The sequence below is a fragment of the Morone saxatilis genome, unplaced genomic scaffold, assembly GCF_004916995.1.
Source record: "Morone saxatilis isolate NCDOM2014 unplaced genomic scaffold, NCSU_SB_2.0 Contig18, whole genome shotgun sequence".
NCBI classification, from domain to species: Eukaryota; Metazoa; Chordata; class Actinopteri; family Moronidae; genus Morone; species Morone saxatilis.
Genome location: NW_023339740.1, coordinates 17,262,351 through 17,283,952, shown reverse-complemented (window position 1 = coordinate 17,283,952; position 21,602 = coordinate 17,262,351). Strand labels below are relative to the sequence as shown.

The window sequence follows — 21,602 nt, the reverse complement described above, 5'->3', positions numbered from 1 at the left end:
CACACACACACACATGCTTTCTCTGACTGTGTAGTGCTTGGCCACACAGACATTATTCTTTATGCAGTAACAGGTAGACATCATCTCTGTGCTGCTCAGAGGAGAGCAGAAGAGGGACCGGCGTTTTGGCTTCTTTTTTTTTTTTTATATGTGCGAAGTAAACTGTGAGAAAAGAAGCACAGGTGGAACAGGAGGATAAGAGGAAGAAGAGGAAGGGGTCTTAGCTTCACCCCCTCTAATGCTCCACTTGACATCATGCTGCTCTGTGTGGATTTGGTCCTCAGGGGAAAATCCTTAAAATGATGGAAGACAACAAACAGCTGGCACAGAGGATTGATGGGGCCATCAAGTCCGCCAGTCAGGAAGTGACCAACCTCCGCTCCGAGCTCTCTGCCACCAGCCGCAGACTGGCAGAGCTGGGTGCCAGCAGCCCCCCTGCCTTGGAGAACCACCACCAGCACAACCACCACGATGACAGCCTCCACTACCGGGGTGAGTGTCACAGCATGTGCATGTATGTGAAAGTGTGTGTGCACTCACGCCTAATCCCCTGCCTCTCCGTGTGTGAGAGTGAGAACATGAACATGTGTGAGTGTTTTGAAATCAACAGTGGGAAGTATTTAGGGAATGTGCAGCGGGTTGACTAATATCATTCCACTATTCTTCCACTGACTTATTTTTCCCCAAACTCCACACCAGAATGACAGTGGAAAGATTTAAAAGCAGATTGAAAAGAAAGAGAACAAGAGACAGACTAAGTGTTGTTATTAGACGGGAGGGGTTGGGGTTAGAGAGCGTGGGCCAGAGCCGGTCCTGGGTTCAGTTTCCCAGGCAGCAGCTGGGCTCCTCTGGGGCTGCGTTCCTTCCAGCTCTGGCTCCTTCTCTGGTCTCTCCCCAGGTCTGGCAAGGAGTCTCAAACCATGGTTTGGGCCCAGGAACTGTATGCCAACATCTTAGACTGGGGCTGGCGACACCATGGCACCATTGCTTAGCTGGGAAAGAGATGTGATGAATGAGGAATGAGCTTTAAACTGAAGTTTTCATGGGTCTGCTCATTCTGGTCATTCAAATGTTGAAGTTTTGGCTTCATGTCCTGAAATCACATGCTTTCTAATATCACTAACGTAAACACTATGAATAATAGACACAGTTTTATAGTTGTTGTCTTCTCTTGTTCACAATTGTTATCTTTATAGCTATTTTCTGTTTGCTTCAGCTTGTGTAAAACGACGGCCTGTGTCTAATTAAACCTTCTTACTACTTTTATACAGCTGACATCTTGGATTCATTAATGATGAGTTTTATTTTGTAATGATTGGAACAACAGTGTAAGCGGGAAAGTCCCTGTGATCTTGTTTGTGTGTTGCCCTTATGTGTGAACTGAACAGCAAATACCACTGTTCATGACTAAATCACTTTACTGAACAACTAATTAGCCATGAAAATCTTAAAGCTTACAGCAGAATATAGGATAACATAACAGATTAATCTTTTCAGCCTGCACGTATAGAAAGTTTGGCTTGCTGATATAGTGAAAAGGCCTCTGAAAAAGTCCCTGGCCTCAGGGTGTGTGCATGTTCTGCATTTGACTTGGATATGTTTAGAAGCCTGGAGGTTATTGAGATCATACACTAGCAAGCAGCTTGCTGTCAGTGTCCATTAAAATATAGTTCAGCAGCAGGTGATTCCTCATTTCCACTGCTGGTCTGGTTTTAGAGTGTTGATTGTTGTAACTACGCCTTTGGCATGTGCATCACGGCTACCAGGGCTTATCCTGCGTTCCCTCAGCGCCTTAGTTGTGCACGTTCTCAGGAATTAATGTAATGCACTCTCAAGATGCAATTAAAGGGTCACTTTGCCAGTTTCACACATGGTCTTGTGAGAAAATAGCACTGATGTTATAATGATGTCAAGTTACGTTATGGGAAATGTAGGATAGGAGTTTGATCCATACATACGTTTGTTGCTCTGGTTTTGGCCATTCATTTTTTAATTGTGTCTTGCAAGTCCCCCAATTTTATGGAAGTGAAATTGCTGCTTTAAGCACGTCAACAGTGGGGACAGTTAACCAGTATGTGACATAAGGTGGGCAGCACACAGTGGACTAAATCACAACAATAATGGCTGAAAGTTATGAGAGAGAAATAAAAACTGTCACTGCAGATGCTTTTTTTCCTCTGCTCTCATTAAAATTAAGATCTCAAGGAAGACCAGGGTTGATTTAGCCCTCATCTGCTGTGTAGTGGATATACTTTTTAATACACAAAAAGCACACAGGAAGGGAAGCTTGCATCACAGTTTATGCTAGTGTGCTGTTGAAGTGAGTATGTCCCAATATGAAGCTACCCAACTGGGTATCTTTTCTTGGCCTGTGAGACTGGTGAAGGAACCGCAGTATCTGAATCGGGAAAAAAAATGGTGTTTCATGCAAAGATTCCTGTACAGTTGTAATGAATGCGGAAATAAGCTATAGAGACCAAAGCCTTTTTTTTTTTTACCAGGCTGTAAACATGTTTTTTTTTGCTATAGTATATTTGTAAGCCATGGATGTTGCCGATTGGTTTGAAAACTGATGTGACATCCAAACTACAACGGTATATGATATTGTGAGAAGGGATTTTACAACTCAAGAAAGTTATCACCATGGTTGGAGGATCATGTGTCAATGGTGTGGCCCCCTAAAATGGGAGGTAACATTTTTTTACACGACAGGTCTAAAAACGGCCTTAGCCTCTTTATTGCTGGAATAACTCACGCTGCAGTGAGTTATCTGTTGTGTCCATCCTGCTTGCTCTGTTTCGTTCCAGTAGTGTGAACAGGCAGCCTGACATTCCCACATTCCTGAATGTCAGAGCAGTGATGTCATACTTCCTGTTCCCAGAGGCCAGTCTAGCAGTCAGGTGACTGACCAAACCAAACACAGCCACACAGTCCTCACCACCCTTCTTCTATTTTTTTTTTTTTTCAAACTGACAAACTAACACAGCAGAGCCCTCACCTTGCCCGCATAAAGAGGGATGAGCCTGAGAACCGCTTAGCTTAAGGATGTTTTTTTTAAGATTTTAAGTTAAAGATGATTCGTCTGAGAGATCTCTCGGGTTAGGCAGTTTGGTGTGTGATGGGCCAGCGTCAGCGTCCAGTGGCTTAGGGAGATTAAATGTTCTTTAGGTGTGTATCCCTCTCAAGGCCGGGCTGTTTGTTAGTCCATTTGTTGGCTCTGCCCTGTGCAGGATCAAAGCAACAGAAAAAGGTTTTTGAATATGCATGAACTGACTTCCTGTTAATATATTGCACTGTGCCAAAATGTCAGAATTTTTGCTGTTTCCCTGTAGAGCTTCAATAACATCTCTGACAGATGTCCAATAAGGCCATAAACACAGCACTTCAGCCTGCTGTTCGTGTTGGCCTTGGAGTCTGTCCTTCTTACCGAACTAATCGCGAGATTAAATAACCGAAAACTTCCAGTCTCTACATCCTGCATCGGGATTGCTTTTGTACATTTTGTGTAATTTTTCTAAGCATATCTCTGTTTACAAGAGATTTTTATGTCTTATCTTCAAGACAATGGAAAGGATCTTTGGCTGACTGTTACAAACAACCTGCCTCCTTTTATTCAAGCCACTGACAGTAATGTATTCATTGCCAGGGTGATGACACCCCCTTATTATTGGCCCTTCCTCTTAATCCATCACATTGATGTCAAGACCTTGTTTAACATTCCTAAACAACGCTGATGTTTCAGCACTAATCGACTGCATTGCTGCCATATCTAATGTCCATCTGACTTGTGAGGGAAAAAAACTGAGATATGTATCCAGCTTGCACTCAATTTGTCTCAGGGAACAGAGGCTGTATGAAAATATTTTGTCCTCTAAAATCAATGTGAGGTAACCTTATGGGATACATTACATTATTTATACTCTTGGTAGATCAGTGCCCAGCAGTCGTTCAGTGAAAAAGTGCTCATCATGGACTCATGGGAGTTTGCCAATACTAATCCATAAACCTTTCTAAAACACAACTATAAGGCAGCTGTTGGTGAGTCATACAGTATGAGGAGTAAAAGGTGACACAGGGAACAATGTGCTGAACACAAATGGAGTAAGCGGTAATGTATGCATGAATTTTACCGATTTTCGCTTGATCCACAGCATCACGGTTGGTGACAGTCAAGGTAAAATAAGGGACTCGAGGTTAGAACTGTGGCTTTACAAAGTGAGATGAGTTATTTTGTCATTTGACATTCAGGATTATGAGAGTAAGAGTTATATCTGGCGTAGACCATGTTTGGTGACTTACAGTTGGACCACTTCCAGGACTTGGATGGGTATGAAATTCTCCAGGCTGAACAACAGATGAGCAACTTAAAATGTCTGGTTCATTCATAGAAAGCTAAAGGTGCAAGACATAAAACCTAGTTAACAGGCCAACGAGAATTTTGTGAGAAAATTCTGTTATTAGTGGTGTCAGAAGAGCAAGTGGAAGCTAAAGGTTATGCTTTGTAGAAACAAGAACTACTTTATTCATCCCCTTGGGGAAATTTAATCATTCACTTATGGATTATGGGTCAATTTTAGATTAATTTGTTTCCCAATTGCACTGAGAAAATGAACTAATGGCTAAACTAAATGTCTTCTTCCCCATAGTGACAGTAGCAGAGACTCATTGTGATTCTAGTTTTCACAACCACCCACCATACCGCAGAAAAAAATCATGATTTCTGATAAACAAGTCTAAACAAGTAACACTGACGACCATTATGGTATTGTCCGATTGTTTAGGAGACTCTGGTGTTTGTACGGTATGAAGCATTGGTGTCGACCACGAAATATTAAAAGCTTGTTATTATTACTCAAGACTGAGGGCACCTTGGATTTTTCTTATTTTTAGTGGTCCTTCACTCCAAAAGAGCATTGCTTAGTGAATGTAACAAAAAACCTTTTGTTGTCAAAATGAAGACGTAAACATTGAAAATAGAAAATGAAAATGAAAAATATTTCCAGAACCAGCGGCTCCAACTTTTCAACCCCATAATAGGTGCTATTGGGACATGGCAGTAGCCTATAATGTATTCATGGATAGAGGAAGATAACACAGCTGAAATATTTAAAGACATGCTCCAAACTGTAAAGCGTGCTGTAAAACAGTGTTGATTAAGTATTCTTCTATAAGACCCAGTGATTATCTTTTCTCAGTAGAGGAGAAGCTGCACTGGCTCTAATGCTCTCTGCTGCAGAGTAATTGTGGGGAAGAATCCTCTCCCCATCTGGCCTGAGTTTGTCAGAGGCCCCGGGTCTCTCATTACTTCATCGTGCACATGGGCTGGGAACAGAGCGGCAAACTACAGGGGCAAAATCCCACCCACTCCAGTTCTTTCTTTTTCTCTCTCTCTCTGTAACGCTCTCCAGGGACCACCCGCCTTCCTGTTCGCTGTCCACATGCAGAGAAAGTATGCAATGCGCTCTAACCTTCCCCCTGTATCCATCACCACCCGAATACCCCCCCTCCACCCTCATATTCCCTGCCTGGCCTCCCTCTGCCACGCCCTGTCTGTGGTCAATGCAGCGTGAGAGGAACTGTGTCCAAACAATAGCCAGAGAGAGGCAGCCCCTCACTCCCCTAACATTTCTCCCTCTCTCTTCCTCTTCCTCACTAGACTTCCTCCAGTAAAAGAACTAATGATGGCAAAGCAAAGACTCCTGGGGTTCCAAAACCAGATGAAAACGGCAACGGGGGGTTGGGAGCATTTCCTCTACAATTGGAGAAGATGCAGGCTACAATGTTGTTTCTAAAGACAGGGGCAGTGATCTAACAGTTCCTTATTATCCTCCTAAATGATGGTAAACTAACGGCCTACAGTGCTCACTTTGAAATTAGTCACGTATTGCATTTTTATTGCTTTACTTTCTTGGAACCCTGCTGAGATTAAATGTAGATTAATACAGAACATTTAATCATTATATTGAGTGTATAACTAGATTAATAAGTAAAATGAGGGCTGCAAAATAAAACAAACTGCCACAACAAACAGAAAAAGAAAACCAAAACCAACCAAAAGAGATATGTCAGGCACATACAGTATACACAGCAAACACATACTTGACTTGCAATCTTAAGTAATATGACCCTTATTTATTGCAGTGTTTGCAATTTACTTCATAGCTGTGGTCCTTTTTCAGTGTTTAATTTATTTTGTCTTCCGTGCTTTAACAATTTTAGTTGAGTGTATCTGCACTTAATAGCTGAACAGAGCTTAAAAGTACTTACTGGCACATTGGCGGCCTTTGTTCTACAGTGGTTGGTAATGGCCTTAAATAAATAATGACTCTGTGGTTATTTGTTTTGCTTTGTAATGGAATGCAAGCTCCAGTAATGAACTGACAGAGCTGTGGAGGCTGTCAGTGTGAGCAGAAGCCCCGTGGACTTTGACTTGTGAGAGAGTTTCCACTCCTGAATTTGGCTTCACAGAGTGCAGGGAGGACAGCTGGGCGGCACGTATCCACTTTCATGTCCATACAGGGGCAGAGGAAGCTGGCCTGTATTGTTTAAATCACTCTGAAATCTTTCCAAGTTTGTGGTTCACCAGGAGGGCATTGTGGCATGTTACTGATTTCATGTCGCAGCATTCGTTAAGGGTCAGAGTTGACAGATGACAGCTGACCCACTGTGTGTCTTAGGTCTATTAGCAGAGGTGACAGAAGTGTTGCCCTGGACTCCAGCTGGTGATGGCATTCCTTCAGTTTTGGTGGCAGATGGCCGCAGTGCCATCACCATGCGCCTCCTGATGTAAACTGCCACCTAAGAGAGAATGAGCCTGCAAAAAGGCAGGCAGGGAGACAGGTATACTGGCAGACAGGCAGTGGAGCAGAACCAGGGACGGGAACCGCAAGAAAGATGCCAACTCTAAGACAGGATACATCTCAAACAGACATTCCTCTGCACTTAAATTTTCCAGGCGAGCTTTATCTGAATGAAACTTCACAGAACAAGTCAGTGAAAGCCAATTCAAGGAGAACTGAGGAGTACTTTAACCATGACACTAAGCGTTGAATTGCTTTCCGGTATGACACTCTGCCTCTGAGATTATATTATTCCTATCAGTAAGACTCGTATGTCTCCGTATGGTAATTAGATTCACGCAAGCCAAAGTGCTCGTTTAACTATTTCTCTCCCACAGGCTCACAACTGACTTTGTTTCCCAGATGATTTTTGATGAAGACTGCATTTAAATATGGATTTCCTGTGTCTAGGTCATAGCTCGGGTTAAGAGCACATTATGAGACTGGCTTTTATTGGCTGGGGAGTAGAGAGAGGAATTGACTAATGAGAATATTCCTCACCATTATTGCTCCCTCTTATAGTCCTTTTCTCCCCCGTTTCCTTCATATGGGCCCCTCATCATAACTTTGCATGCAGCAAAGTACTCTATTGTTTTTTCCATCAGAAAAGGAAATGGACTGTAAGGAATAAGAACTCTGCATTTCTTCTGTGGATATCTTGTATTTATCACCACCACATGTCAGAGCAGAGAATTCATGTTATGGATTGGATGAAGTATTGCTTCCTAGTTGTGTTTTATGGACCTACTGGATGTTTAATCTGCATCACTTGCATCTGGAGAGGATCAGACTGTAGGTTCAGGATTTGGAAACTTGCAACAAGCAGCTCTCTTAAGAGGATTTCCTAGACTCTGGCTAAGGTAGTAAAAAAGAGAGAGAGCTGGGATGGAGTCATGTTGTGGTCTGATCGTAGTATAGTGTGACTGACTGAAGCCTAAAACAGCAGACCCTCATGTGATGGAGGATACATACAGTCATTATTGACACACATTGGATTCATCAGTGAAAAATATTCACTGTATGTCTGCGCTGAGACAAAAAATGAGCTCTGACAGAGTGTTTAGTATAATTCTCCCAAGTGTGGTGTTTCAAGGCCACTGCCTGGGTGTTGTGGTGCCTTCTTCGCAACAGGAGGCGAAGATAATGATCAGACTTTAAGAAGTCAGCTCCCCCGTCTCCCCTATGCCTCCACTCTACACATCTAACCCTTCATTTTCACCTTAAATCATCCAAATCCCTGTTGAGTCCAAACTTCAAACAATTGCAACTCTCAGAAAAGAGAGGAAGAGACAGACAGCGAGGGCGAGGAAGCCTGGTTGCCTTCTCAACAGTCTCAGCTCATCCTATTAAAATGCCTCATTGCTTTAGCAGCGGAGACTTTTTATTGCTCCTGGTACATATTGTTGCCTTGGCTGCAGTTTAAATCCATTCCCAGAAGAGAATGGACTAGGCATGGAGGAAAATGAGTTTTGAGGAAGTGCAGAACACCCCCCTGTATCCAGAGGACGCAAAGCATGACATTCCAGCAGAGCGGAGGATAAGCAGAACACTTTTCCTCTTCTATGAATCGTCGGACTCACGTAGGCCTCTTACAAGATTGATGGGCTGAAGAAATCCTGAACATAGGGACAATACTGTGCACCTTTATACACCCACACCATCCATACATGACAAATACTATACTGGCAGACCTAAGCTCAAACTTTCACATAAGTCCTCTGCAGACGGCTATTTATAATTGAAACCAAACATACATATACAGTCTTCAGTATCTTTCATGTCAGGATGTTATCTTATCTGCCCAATAATTTGTTCAGCAGCCTTCTGGTATTCACACAAAGTCCTGTCAGAATTAAAGCTTAAATGTTTCACTGATTTGTACCAGAAAATAATGATTCCTTTACAGTTTTTTAAACAAAAATGCCAGAAATTCACATTTTATATCTTATCTAAATGTAAACATTTTATGGTCTTTCATGATTGCTTTCGGTTTTGGACTGTTGGTTTGACAAAACAAACAAATTAAAAATGTCAACTTGGGTATTTGTAACAGTTTTCTGACATTTTAGAGTGCAAACAAGTAATTAATCAAGAAAATAATTGGCAGATTAATTGGTAATGAAAATTATTGCTAAATGCAGCATGAGTAGACTGACATAAAAATATATTTACAACTATATTAAATAATCAAACACATGGTTTGTTAAAAAAAATGCAAAACATTTGCTAGTTTTCAGCCTTTTAAATGTGAGAATTGGCAGCTTTTTGCTGTTTTATATCCTTGTAAATTTAATTGGTCAAGCAATTTGGGGCATTATGAAATTATGATTTCACTATTTTAAGACGTTGTTAAGTAAACAAACAGGATTACACAATAATTGATATAGGAATTTGTTATTACTTTAGCTAGAATATATGTCTGCTTGTAGTAGTCATGGTTGACTCTCCATCTCCGCACTGCTTCTCCCAAACAACGACAGATGGCTCTCACTGCGCCACACCTTGCTGTTTACTTTCTAGTGGCATTCCACTGAGCACCGCTGCTCAGGTTATTTCCAATTACTCTAAAATGAATCAATTGAGTGTTTCATCATTAGGGAGAACGTGGATTGGATTGGATTGAAATGAGATTACATACTTCTGACAAAGCATGCCATTAAGTTGGGATGCAGGATGTGACTAAACTTTATCTGCTTCTGTTTGTCTGGATTGAAGCTACTTGTTGTGAACCTGATTAAACCTGTGTTTTTATGTACATATTTATCTTATAGCTTATGTGATATGTTTGATCAGCTTCTCTTTTAGGTAAAAAAAAACCCTAACCAGTTATTCAAAACCTGCATTACATTTTAATGTTTCTGTTGACACATCATCATCATCATCATCTCTACAGGCCCTCTGAAATGTTGACATGAAGCATGTAAGTGGGCTCCATCCCTCAATTATTTTTGGTCTGCAGCCTGAAGGCATTAGTGTTGAAAGCATGCCTCTCTCTGTTTTCTCCTGCTGAGGAGGTTCTACACAAATATTTATCAGGTCGCCAATTACTGTACCCTGTGTGCTCAGGCATGTACAAACACAAACACACTGTGGCTCTGTTGTGAAGGCTGTGTATATGCATTCCTGTAAATCATTGTTTGCAATAAGTGTCTGGCTAAACTTTTACCTCAAAACCATATGTGCTCCACCAATAGTCCAGGAGACAGTACAGTGTTTCCCAAAGCTTATGTGTATTGTTAGGAGCATGTTTGTGCATTCCTGTTGTAGTGGAGGCAATTCAAACATGAATCCTTATCAGCAGGCCTCTTCAAGTTGCTCACAGCTATCAGGCAATCAGATCAATGACCAGAGAGATTGCTTTCTTTTTCTAAAAAGCGTCTATTTTCAACTTCAATTTTCCACATAAACAGATCTGATTACCTACCACATGTTAATCTCACAATATGCACGGATTAATTACTCTCATTGTGTCTTTTAAAAATTAGGAAACATCTGCATCCTCAATAAATACAAACACACCAAAAATAAACCCGCTAATCTATTTAAGCTGATGGAACTATAATTCCAAATTGACTATACATCCATGCATAGGCTTCTCAATGAAATTGCCATGGGTCATTTGATTCAGAATTATGCAAACTGCAATGAAAATAAGAATAAAACCAATCAGCAGTTTATATTCTATTCAGCATTTCATTCTAGTTTAACAGTATCTGGTTCCCATTATGACTAATAGGGTAAACCAAGAAAATAAAAACCCGCGTTTATATTCCCAGCAGGCTACTGCTGAGTTAGACGCATCATTTGTATCCACATTATTTCAGTTTTCAGGCATAGCAATAAGAAAAATTAATCTGCACGGCTCTACACTGCAGCAATTCACTTTATTGATTGAATGGTATATCATTTTGTCATCTAATGGGTCACTCTCAATATTTGAGTATTTTTATGTTTGGGTTAAAAAGTTCTATTCTGCTTTCTTTATTTTTCAAAATTGCGTGTTTATCAGAGAAACAAGAGTATGTATTTGGTGCCCTGCAGTGAGGATTGACTACAGCTCTTTGTGTGACACATCGTTGTATTGTATGTTTTGACCAAGACAGTCACAAATGCTGGTTGGCCTTGTACAGTACTCTGATTACTATTCTGCCTTAGCACCCCCATAGCACACTTAAGAAATATGTGTGGTGAATACTATAATTTATAATTTTGAAAATTAATAAATACATTAATAAAACAAACTTTTTTATTTTAGATTTAAAAATACACATGATGGCTCTTGACCTGATTCGGTCAATGGGTGTAGCATGCATTTAACGTTTGACCTTACATCCACTTCCTGTTAGCCAGACTGCATGTATTTGGTGGTTGACGCACAAAATCCGTCTCCTTATAGTTATCTCTCTGCATTGCTTATTCATATAATATTAAGTCTATGGTATTGAGTACAGTAGATTCATTACTTGAGGTCTGTAACTGGTGGCATGAGTTTGTGACCTCAGAATCTGATGCTGAAATGTGCTCTTTCTGCTTGTGCAAGCGTTGGCTGTGGCATAATTTTGTGAACTTTTATTCAGAGGTCTAGGTATTTACGTAGGCAGGCTTGTGAACCTTACATCTATCCCTTGAGCTGAATATCTTGCCTTGTATTTAACTCTGATGACATTGTAACTGCTGTGGTCTAGCTAATCTAACTCCTGTCAGGAAAAAAACACAATAACACTCAATTATTCAATAAATGGTCATTTTTGAGGCTCTTGTTTTTGTATTGAGTTATGAGGTGTTTAATATAATATGTAGTCTACCCTTATTGATATAAATGAGCTGGACAAAATATTAGAAACACCAACCAATAGGCCCACAGCTCATTCATCATTTTGCCTCGTTGCCGGGCCCCTTAGCAGGTTAATCCGGCCCTGTATCTATTTCTTTCAAACTCACTCCCCCAGTTTGTAACACCTTCTATAAAAAAACATTTGTAGTCTCCAAACTCAAGCCGAGATAACCCTAGTGATGTCACTGAGATTGGACCTAACTAAGCCTCCAGAGGAAAAAGAGGACATTGTGCAACTGTGTTTACAGGCCGTGTAGTACTCCTTGTGGCTACTTTGACATGTGAAATTTGTGGATTGCCCTTTTAACTGCTATCATCCTTGTACTTTTCCCTCCTCAGTTATCTGGTATTATTACTGCAGTTGCTCTCATACTTAAGATGACAGCTCAGACGACTGGACGTAAGTGATGGAATCTTCCGTTCTGGACGCCAAACAATGAGTTCCATTTAACATGGCCGCCATTACTTGAAGTGGTGTGGTTTTTTTGGAGGGGGGTTTCAGATTCAGGGGTTTCCCACAGACTCCCTTAATTAACCACGGCAAGAGACTCAGCTACTCTCGCCGTCCAGGAATGTGCTCCCAAACCCCCAAGTATGCCTCTGTTCCATCCCTGTCGTAAAATCCCTCCTTATTTTCAATATACGCTAACGAGAGCTAAGCTAAAGCAGTTTATTTAATGGTATAACTCAGTTGGACCATCAAATGTATCTGCTTTGGAGGGATATAAGCACCTGCCATACCTGTGTTTGACTGAGTCGAGTTTACCTATGGGTCTAGTCTAAGGGAGGTACTGGTGCTATGATACATTTTTTCATGGCTGTTGTGTGTCAGTTGAGACAGGCTCTATTACTTTCCCTTTATGAGGTTAATGTGTGCCACAGGGCTGCAGAACATCCACTGCTTTGTCAAAACTGGTCTGAATGAGAAGAGCTGGGTGTGTGTAATTTACTGTCCGCGGTAAGGTCCTGAAGCAAAAACTGGAAGAGGTGAGGTGACGCAAGGGGATAAATATCAGAGGTTATGAGAAAGGAGGTTATGAGAGAAGAGAGGAAAGGAGAGGAGAGGAGGAGATTCAGACCTAGCTCCATTAATAGACCCTATGTGCTGCCGAATTGATTTTGAGGTCAGTCCATAAAGCACACTGCCTCAGCACTGTACTAACAGTGGCATCATTATGGTGTTATTAGCACGGAGGGGGAGGATCGGCAGAAAGGGGAGGCTGGCAGGGCTGTGGGAGTAATTTACAGGTGTGTTAAACACGACTGTTCTAGAAAGACAGAAAAGAGCCAAGGCGGTAATCAGACCACTTCTATTACGCTGTTGTTAGCCAAATAGCTTCAGAGGGTATGTGAACAGTGTGAGTCTATTTGCTGTCTCTCAAATCTTAATTTTCTGCACGCATATGTACTCATAGAGATGTTTCAATCAGAGAATCCCACATGTAGAACTATACATGTAATTGACTTGAAAACCATAGTGAAAAACTATGTGGAGTCGAGTCACATGACTTGGACTCGAGTCACATATTCAATGACTCTAGACTCGACTTGAAAAAAGTTGTGACTTCACTTCAGCCTTTTGACTTCCTGATACCTTCCCTCAAGCCCAAAGATTAAAAAGTATGTTGTTTGTGCCATGACTCAATTCATTTTTCTTAATTTTCTAAAACAACTAACGTTAATGCTATTCATTCCTATAAAGTGGACACTTTATTCCACAGATACACTTTGTTTAAACTAATCTGACAGCATCCAATCACGTTGCAGGACAGAACCATGAAGAACTACCATAACATTACTGAGCGAAATATTAAGAAAAATATTTAAAATAATCATAATAAGTAAAAAGTAAAATATTTCACCCTAATATGTGGTGAAGTAGCAGAAAATGGAAGTACAAGTACCTCAACAATGTACTTAAGTACAGTGCTTACAGTCAGTAAATGTACCAACACTGTTCAACAGGTGTGAAAGATTCACACTGCTGTCTAAAGCACACCTGCAAGAGTGTAAATCCATCCTCATGAAGGAAACACAAACTTAAGAAAGAGGTGTTACTGTATCTGTCACTGGCTCACACTTGATGGTTACAATATGACGTTAATAGTTGAGCTTAGATAAATCAAAAAAGAATAGGCCACAAAAACACAAACGTAAATCTCAACAGCTCTACCAGCAGGACCAATGGGGCCCTCTACAGGCTCTCTTCTTTGCTGAATGGACTCACTGGCTTCTCCATCTGGACTCAATTAGAAATCCTGGTATTCACTGTTGAGCTCAAGTGACCATTAATTCCTGTTAATCGATGCAACTTTTTCTTATTAGTCGTGTTTTGACCTTTCAACAAGTTAACAGAGGCCCAGTAGGGATTCAAATGGGTCCTGCTCACACTGTGCTTATGAATAAATGAAAAGGTATGAGTACCTGGAGCAGGAGAGCTGTACAGTAATTATTAAAGCTGATTTCACTTCACAGACCTACAGCAGCATGTAGGTGATTATGAGACTTCTTCTGAATTGGAAATTATCATAAGGTGCTCTTGTGAAAGTGAAACAGTTTTTTCGTCGCACGCTCCAGTTCCCTTAGGATGTTGTAGTAGAATTATGTCTTTCTTTGCTTTTCCCAGCACCACTACAGTCATAGGGGGATTCCAACCATCTCAGTGCTGAGTCAAAATGTGCTCCAAAAATTACAGCTAATTTCTGAGAGGTTTATGGGCACATCGTTTGTAGTGTGTTTTGCAACAGGGAATGTTGGAATTTGAAACGTTCCAGATATGTCATCCATCTCACACGGATAAACTGTTTGGACAGCTTAAGCAATATAAACACACTCTGCCTGTGACACGAGTTCAGCCCTTTGTACCCCAACATCTGAGTGTTTTGTTTTCTTGTTCTGTGTGCCAACAGCATGGGGAAATGTTGAGACCCAAGCCTTTTGTCACTGTCTGTGCATTTATGGATGTTTTGATGTCTCTGTGTTGTTTTCATTTGGCGCTGTAGGGCATTTCCATATTTCTAATTCTCATGGGTTCGTGAACACGCTCGACTTTAATCTCTCTTGTCTTGGTGCTTACTATAACTTAAACAGTAACATATGTCCAAACTGATTTATGATCATTCACAGGCACAGATGCTATTCTCCGTAGGCCTGCTGATGGGAGAATATTTGTGGCTGTATTTCCTTCTGTAACAGAGAGAGAGAGAGAGAAAAAGAAAGGGACAAATAAAGAGAAGAAAGCACAACCAAGAAAACTAGAAAGATGATATGAAAGGGTAAAACTCAGAGACTTTCAACAGACCAATGAGCTGCAATGTGAAGAGCAGCAGAGAACTGTGAGAGACAGGTAATGAGTGTGTGGTAATACACCTCCAGACCTTAATTGGTTTGAATGAGCAGGCTGGAGAGGCTCTTCCATCAGGCTGTGGATGAGCAGACTGTCAGGTGACAAGCCATGGAGAGAAGACTAATTGGTTCTCTCCTCCAGACACGGCTCCTGTCTTTCCTCACGTAGCTGACAGAAACCGTGGTTATGTGGTTTGCTGAGTGGGTTGCTACAAAACCTAAACCCTCATTGTTTAGATCTTTATCTGCTTGTTTAGAAAATGTGCCATTACCCAGGCCTAACCGAGCTCTACCTATGCTGAGATACATTATTCTTTTCTTAAATCCATGTATATATAAAAACTAGAAAACGCTACATTTAGGTGTGCTCCATGCTGAAAATGTACAATTGACACATTGTTGAAATACTAAAAGAAGTTAAAGTTGAAGTGGCAATCGAAGTACAATTACTGAGAGAAGATGACATGGCAGTGAAAATAGAGGGGGTGAAAGAAGTTAAAGTTTCAGGTTAAGTGTAAGCACTGAATGAAGTCAAGGTGTCAATTTAAGTGTGAGTTCTGAGTGAAGTAGAAGCAACAAGTCCTCTAACATTAAACGTCAAAATTCGTGGTTGGTCTGCACCCTCAAGAACGACACATGGAAGTGTTTTTAATCTAAAGTCACAGGACAACAAGGTCTTCCAAACTCTGCCCTCCGACACTGTTACAAATCTTTGCGGAAAAGTCTGTTTCATGATGTGACAACATTATAGTTTAGGTTTGGTTGGGCTTTGGCAAAAAAACAACTCAGGTTTAGGGAAAAATCATGGTTTGGGTTCAAATTACCCTTTGACCCTTGTTAAGATCAGGGGACTGTCATTGTCATGGTTACCATAATAAACACTGGGTTAAGGTTAGGGAATGGTCATGCTTAAAACAAAACAGTATTGATTGTCAGCTGGAAAGTCTCTCTTTGTTAAAGTCCATTTATTGGCTGACCAATCCGTCTATAAACCATCCTCCCTACGTGGTCTTCTTATCACTCTATAACAATGTCACCTGACTTCCGTCCCGTCATAATTACTACAGCCATCAGAGGGTTTTTGACACTTGAATATAAAGAAATGTCAGGCCACGTGCTGAAATAACTCAGACTGTCACTCTTGGGAAGACATTCTCGAAGTCTTACTTGCAGCGAAAGTGCTGAAAGGAGTTGAAATGTCAGTCGGAGCGTAGATGATAAACCGGGTTGGAAGTTTCAGGTGAAGTGGAATGCCAGTCCAAGTGTTTAAACGAAAAGAAGGTGTCAGTGGAAGTGTCGGCTGAAATGTAAGCTCTGAAAGCAGAGTTGGAGCAAATTGTGCATGAACAGTGGAAGTTATGGAGGTACTTTTTTCATTTTTAGTTCAAAGGTAAAGGAATTGAAAGGACTTGAAATGTCAGATCAAAAGAAAGAGATGAATGCAGATAAAATGACAGTAAATGTGCAAGTGTTAAAAGCAGATCAGTTGTCATTTTAAAATAGATTTCAGGAAGTTAGAACACAAAAATCCAGAAGAATATAATAAAGACATAAATATATGAACATCTGTGTAATAATGCAACGTGGCTGTATTGTAAAAACACAAACAGTATCTCTAACAGTGTTTACAGTGTTTCAGTACACATTACATTGACTTATCTGATTTCGGCACTTGCACAATGCTGGTTAAGTACTCTCATGGGAGGCCGCGTATTGACGTCATTTGATTTGTCCTACAGGGGTGTGAGATACTGAAGTGGCTGTTAACACGCAGACTGTAACTACAAGAGTGTCTCATTTTCATGTTCAAATGTGTTCTTGGTATTAGAGGAAGTGCAGACATTGTTGCTGCTGTACTGTGTGTTCCAAGTGGAGTGGATGCAATCCTTTAATACTGCTGATATCAAAGGATTACACCAAGATTGTCTCGGGCCTTACATATGTCTCTGTGTCACTATCAAGTATTAGCTTTCTAATACAGTCTACTTCAACTGTCCGATTACACAGCTGGAGGATGAAGGAAGGTCCTGGCTTAAGAATGACTGCCAGCATATATCAGTGTCTTTGGCCTGTACAGGAAATGTACACTCTGCCACACTGGGATTGCTGGTACAGTGGGATCAGGGGGTGGGCATGTGGACCATCACAGGGCAGCACAGGGTAAGCCTTACCATAGCTGATAAGGATCATAGGGGGGGGATGGAAATGATGGGAGGGCGTGGACTGATCCCCATGGTAATCTGTGTCCTGTCCCTCATCTGGGATCCTCAGAACAGTAAGCTGATGCTGCAGCAACATCAGGAAGGTACAGAAAGGGAGAATTGCACAGGAGGAAGGACAGATATGGATTTGTCCTTCATGTTGAGGGCTGAGAAGATGTTGCGGCCTAGCTGTATACCGTGGGAACTGCATGGACCTGAGATGAATGAAGGTACAGCGGCAATATATTACTTTTCCTCCCAGGGTCAGAAATGCAGCGATGCTCAACATGCACCAGCTGCTATCCACCTCTGACCTCCATGAGTGTCATGCAGCTGCAATGCAGTAACTTTTGATTTATGGGGTTGTGTTTCTACAGCCTTGTAATGAGATATGCAGGGATATGCACGTACCATGCTATCATTTAACCTTGTGATCAGCAATATGTGGACATCTGATATCGAAGGCCTTCTAAAGGGACAATGCCTGTGTGTGTTTGTGCATGGGCGAATGCACATGATTGGATGATACATTTCAAATTAATTAGGTTTGTGTCACAGGGGGCACAGGCACATCATGAAACAGGAAGTGGATGAGTGTGAATCATTATGCGGTGCTGCTCAGTGTACTGATACAACAGCCTGACACAATAAATGAGGACTCTTCTGAGGCTTTGGCTCCTTTTTATTTCTGTGGATCCAACAGCTTCTTGATAATGCAATCCAGCAATTAGCTTAACTTACACTATCAGTTATTTTGATTCTGCCAGCTCTGTTGCCCTGTTATAATGAGCTTGCTAAATCTAATAATAATAATAATCTAATATTATTATTTTATGCATTTGGTGGCTTTGCCATTTCATGACATTCTTAAGCACTAAATTAGCCTGTTTAGCTTGAGTCCTGCTGATCCAACAGCAGCCAGCTGCTCTGACATTTCTAGGCCAGGACCAGGTATGGAGATAAAGGATGGTTAATTAAAGAAGGGCCAACCACCCACTGACTTTGTTATTTCAGAGCACTTAGGTGTTGGAGAGACTTGTTTGAGGAGCTTAAGCAGAAGCAGTTTTATCTTTTTTAAATTACTTTTTCCAATGATCTTTATATGTGGCTGTATATGGTATTTATGATGTCCCTTTATCTTGTTGTTGTATTGTAAAGCAAGAGCGGCAGTCTAGAGGACATCTTAGAGGCTTTATCAGTTCCACTGAAAGATGAAGTTACTTACAGAAATGAATAAATTTTTTCTGACTTATATTGTTGTGCCTGATACCTGCCAGACACTTGTATGTAAGAGTATGCTATCAGGAATGAATAAACGATGTTGAGGAGCCAGAACTGACCAACGTGCAGTAGAGGATACCTTCCTGATTATCAGATGATTGTATAAATCTGTTAGCTGTATCATTATTTTTTTTAAGATATATTGAGGAGGGTAAACCACCTGGAACATGAAACATCTTGTCTAATGATCACTGTATAGTGTATATTAAGGCCTAAACACATATAGTTGTTTGGTCTTTGTTTAAGGGAAGATAGCTAACCTTTGCAGTAAAACAAGGAAATAAACTCTGCCGCTATCCATTATACTTACTACAGTAACATAAGCTGTTATCTCTCGGCCAGCAGAAGTAGGGAGCAAAAATTAATATTTCACAACTCATGCAAAGGATATTGCAAAAATACAACAGTGGTTCATCATGCATTTAACATATTAGTACTATGTATCATATGAAAATATTTTGTTGCAAATGCTTGAAAATCTATTCTGAAAAAATGTATTATTCAAGGGCTGCGCTTTCTCTGACGTTCTTAACATTTTCTTTAGAGAGAGGATTAAAGTTTAAGCCAAAGGTTGCCAGCACAGCTGTTTCTTAGCAACCCTGGTAGGATGGAATGCCACACAGATAGATTGATAGAAAATAACAATTTTTATAATCGATTATTCAGTTAAGTTGTTTAATCAGGCAAAAATACCGAATGTGAGGATTTGTTTTGTTGTTTTTTCTGTCACTGCACATCAAATATATTTGGGTTTTAAAGGACCAGTGTGTAGGAACTAGTGGCATCTAGCAGTGTAGTTGTAGATAACAACCCCCTTGCCTCACCTTCCTGTTCCAATCATGTAGGAGAAACTACAGTGGCTGTGAAACTCACCAAAGTAGAGTCAGTGTTTGGTTTGTCCCATCTGGGCTACTGTAGAAACTACTGTCCTCTACTGGTCCTCTTCTACTGGGCTCAGTAGAAGAGGACCCGCTCCCTCTGTGGATAAACGCGACTTATTCTAAGGTAAAAAAAAACACAACAATTTGTTTTTTCAGGTGATAATGATAATATCCTTCTAAATGTTACACACTGGACATTTAAACTGTTGGTTAGACAAAGACATTTAAAGATTGACTAGCGGTGTCAACTGGACATTCCATAGACTAAACAATTAATAATTTGATCAATAAAAGAATCAACAGATTAAATGACGATGAAAATAATTGTTAGTTGCAGTTCATACCACTGACCTTCTGTCAATATATGAGAACAACATTACTGTCTCCTGTCTAAAGGTCTTCCAAAAAAACATTTTATTTATCTTTAACTCTCCCAACACAATCTGGAGATTATTAAAGCCGTTGTGGAGACGGGCTTCTGCTTCAGTTTCCAACAGTAAATATACTGGAGTTTGCTTTTAGATATGCTGCTCCATCCATCTGGAATAATTTGCAATTCAGTATTGTCTCTGGCAGTTTAAGGGCTTTGATGACCTGAGGAGAAGGTTTAGACAATTACAAATAAACTGGGGGTTTATTTGGGCAGATTCTGGTGTTTTCTTATAGAGTTATTAATGTTCTGATCTTTAAGACAAACAATCTGTTGGGGAATAGGGGTTTTGTTTTTGTTGTTTCCACAAACAATTTTACATCCTGGCACTGAAACATAGTTTAAATTCACTCTGTGGAGAGATTCATTTGAGAGAAAATAGAATTTAATAGTTCAATGAATGTATATGTGAAGGAAAACATAATAAAGTTACACGGTTATGTATTTCTTGGTCTCATAACCTCCAGTATTTCTAAAATCCTGGCTATGACCCAGTTTACAAAAAAATTGCAGCCTTGATATTTTGTCTTCATGTAGTTTCAGTAAACTCATTAAGAAAATGATTAACCTTTGCTGGAAATGTTTTGTTGATGATGGTTTTGGTCGTGTCTTTCAGCACATCCTTGTGCTTTGCTTTATTTTTCATTTTTTGCTTTCTCTTTGTGTGTATGAATGTGGGTTTTTGTGTTGGTTTTGTTTTCAGATTATAATTCTTGGCATACTTGTAAAAGACTGAAGGTTTCTTTCTCAGCGTAAATAAAGGCAGAATTGAATTGAATCTGGGAATACTTGTGAAGCTAGTGGGTAAAATGTAATCATGACCAAAAGGATTAATCGTCGAAAACTCCAAAACACAACCCACATTGTAACAAAACCTGAATTACCCTTAAACAGAAATACATTTAACTTGTGGTGAGACACAGGCCGCATTGACCCATAAAATTACATTTCATATTTTTCAGTGAGATATAAGTTACGCCATTTCCTTTAGGCAGTTCAGACACATTTTCCTGTCTGTGAATTCTAAAGTAATGTTCTGCTCCACACAAGAGTAAGCATACTTTCCCCCAGACAAATCTCACACAGTAACTTTCATGGTAAATTGATCTCCGGTGTTGAGATAGCAGCTTTCTTTGGCTCTTCAAAGTGAAGAAATAGTTATTGTACGAGGTTGGCCAGATGCTCAAGAGTGTCTTGGGAGGTCTGCCTACAGAAATATGCTGCAAATAGGAAACAAAATGGTGCCTCAAGAATCTGAGCTGACTGTTCGTTAATTAACCAGACAACACTGTGGAGGAAGAGGGAACCGTTCTCCAGTCAATCCAGCTCTGCCCCCTGAGAGTACGCCGCCTCAGGGAGACACAGGAACAGAAAACTCTTGTTGTTTCAGTGTTTCTGATTTGACAACGACGACTCTGTCATGCTGATGCACTGCAGTGGTCTGAGTGGGCAATTTCTGGTGTCATGATGATTTGTGGAAAATGGAAAAGAATGTTTATAGATCTATATTGGTCTGGTAGACTTTCTCATTGTCTTTCTGCTCTTACTGTTTGACTATGTTTAAGTGTTCCTGACTACACAGCCCTCTGTTATGAGCTGCCCTGCAGGGCGCCGGCATGCTTCTCAGAGCCTCTCTGCTCTTATTACTGCAGTTACTCTCCTGGGAAGAAGCCTCGGTGGATCGAACGAATGGTGATCAGTGACGCAGAACCAACTGGGGGGAAGTGGCGGAGGGGCATTAAACACAGAGGGAGAAACAGTAGCAGACAGAGAGAGAGAGAGGGAGAGGGA

The 21,602-nt window shown here is 40.6% G+C and overlaps 1 protein-coding gene across 4 annotated transcripts in view; it reads left to right on the top strand.

The window, feature by feature from the left end:
• The first annotated feature begins 6 nt into the window (after positions 1-6).
• The window catches only part of kaznb (kazrin, periplakin interacting protein b), a 62,083-nt gene continuing 40,487 nt past the window's right edge, over positions 7-21,602 (top strand). For all 4 annotated transcript variants that reach the window (XR_004796739.1, XM_035662356.1, XM_035662358.1 and 1 more), the window contains exon 1: positions 7-492. Coding sequence is in view for 3 of the 4 variants with exons in the window: in XM_035662356.1 (XP_035518249.1) it covers positions 300-492 (193 nt within the window). In the remaining variant the exon portion in view is untranslated. The remainder of the gene's footprint in view (positions 493-21,602) is intronic.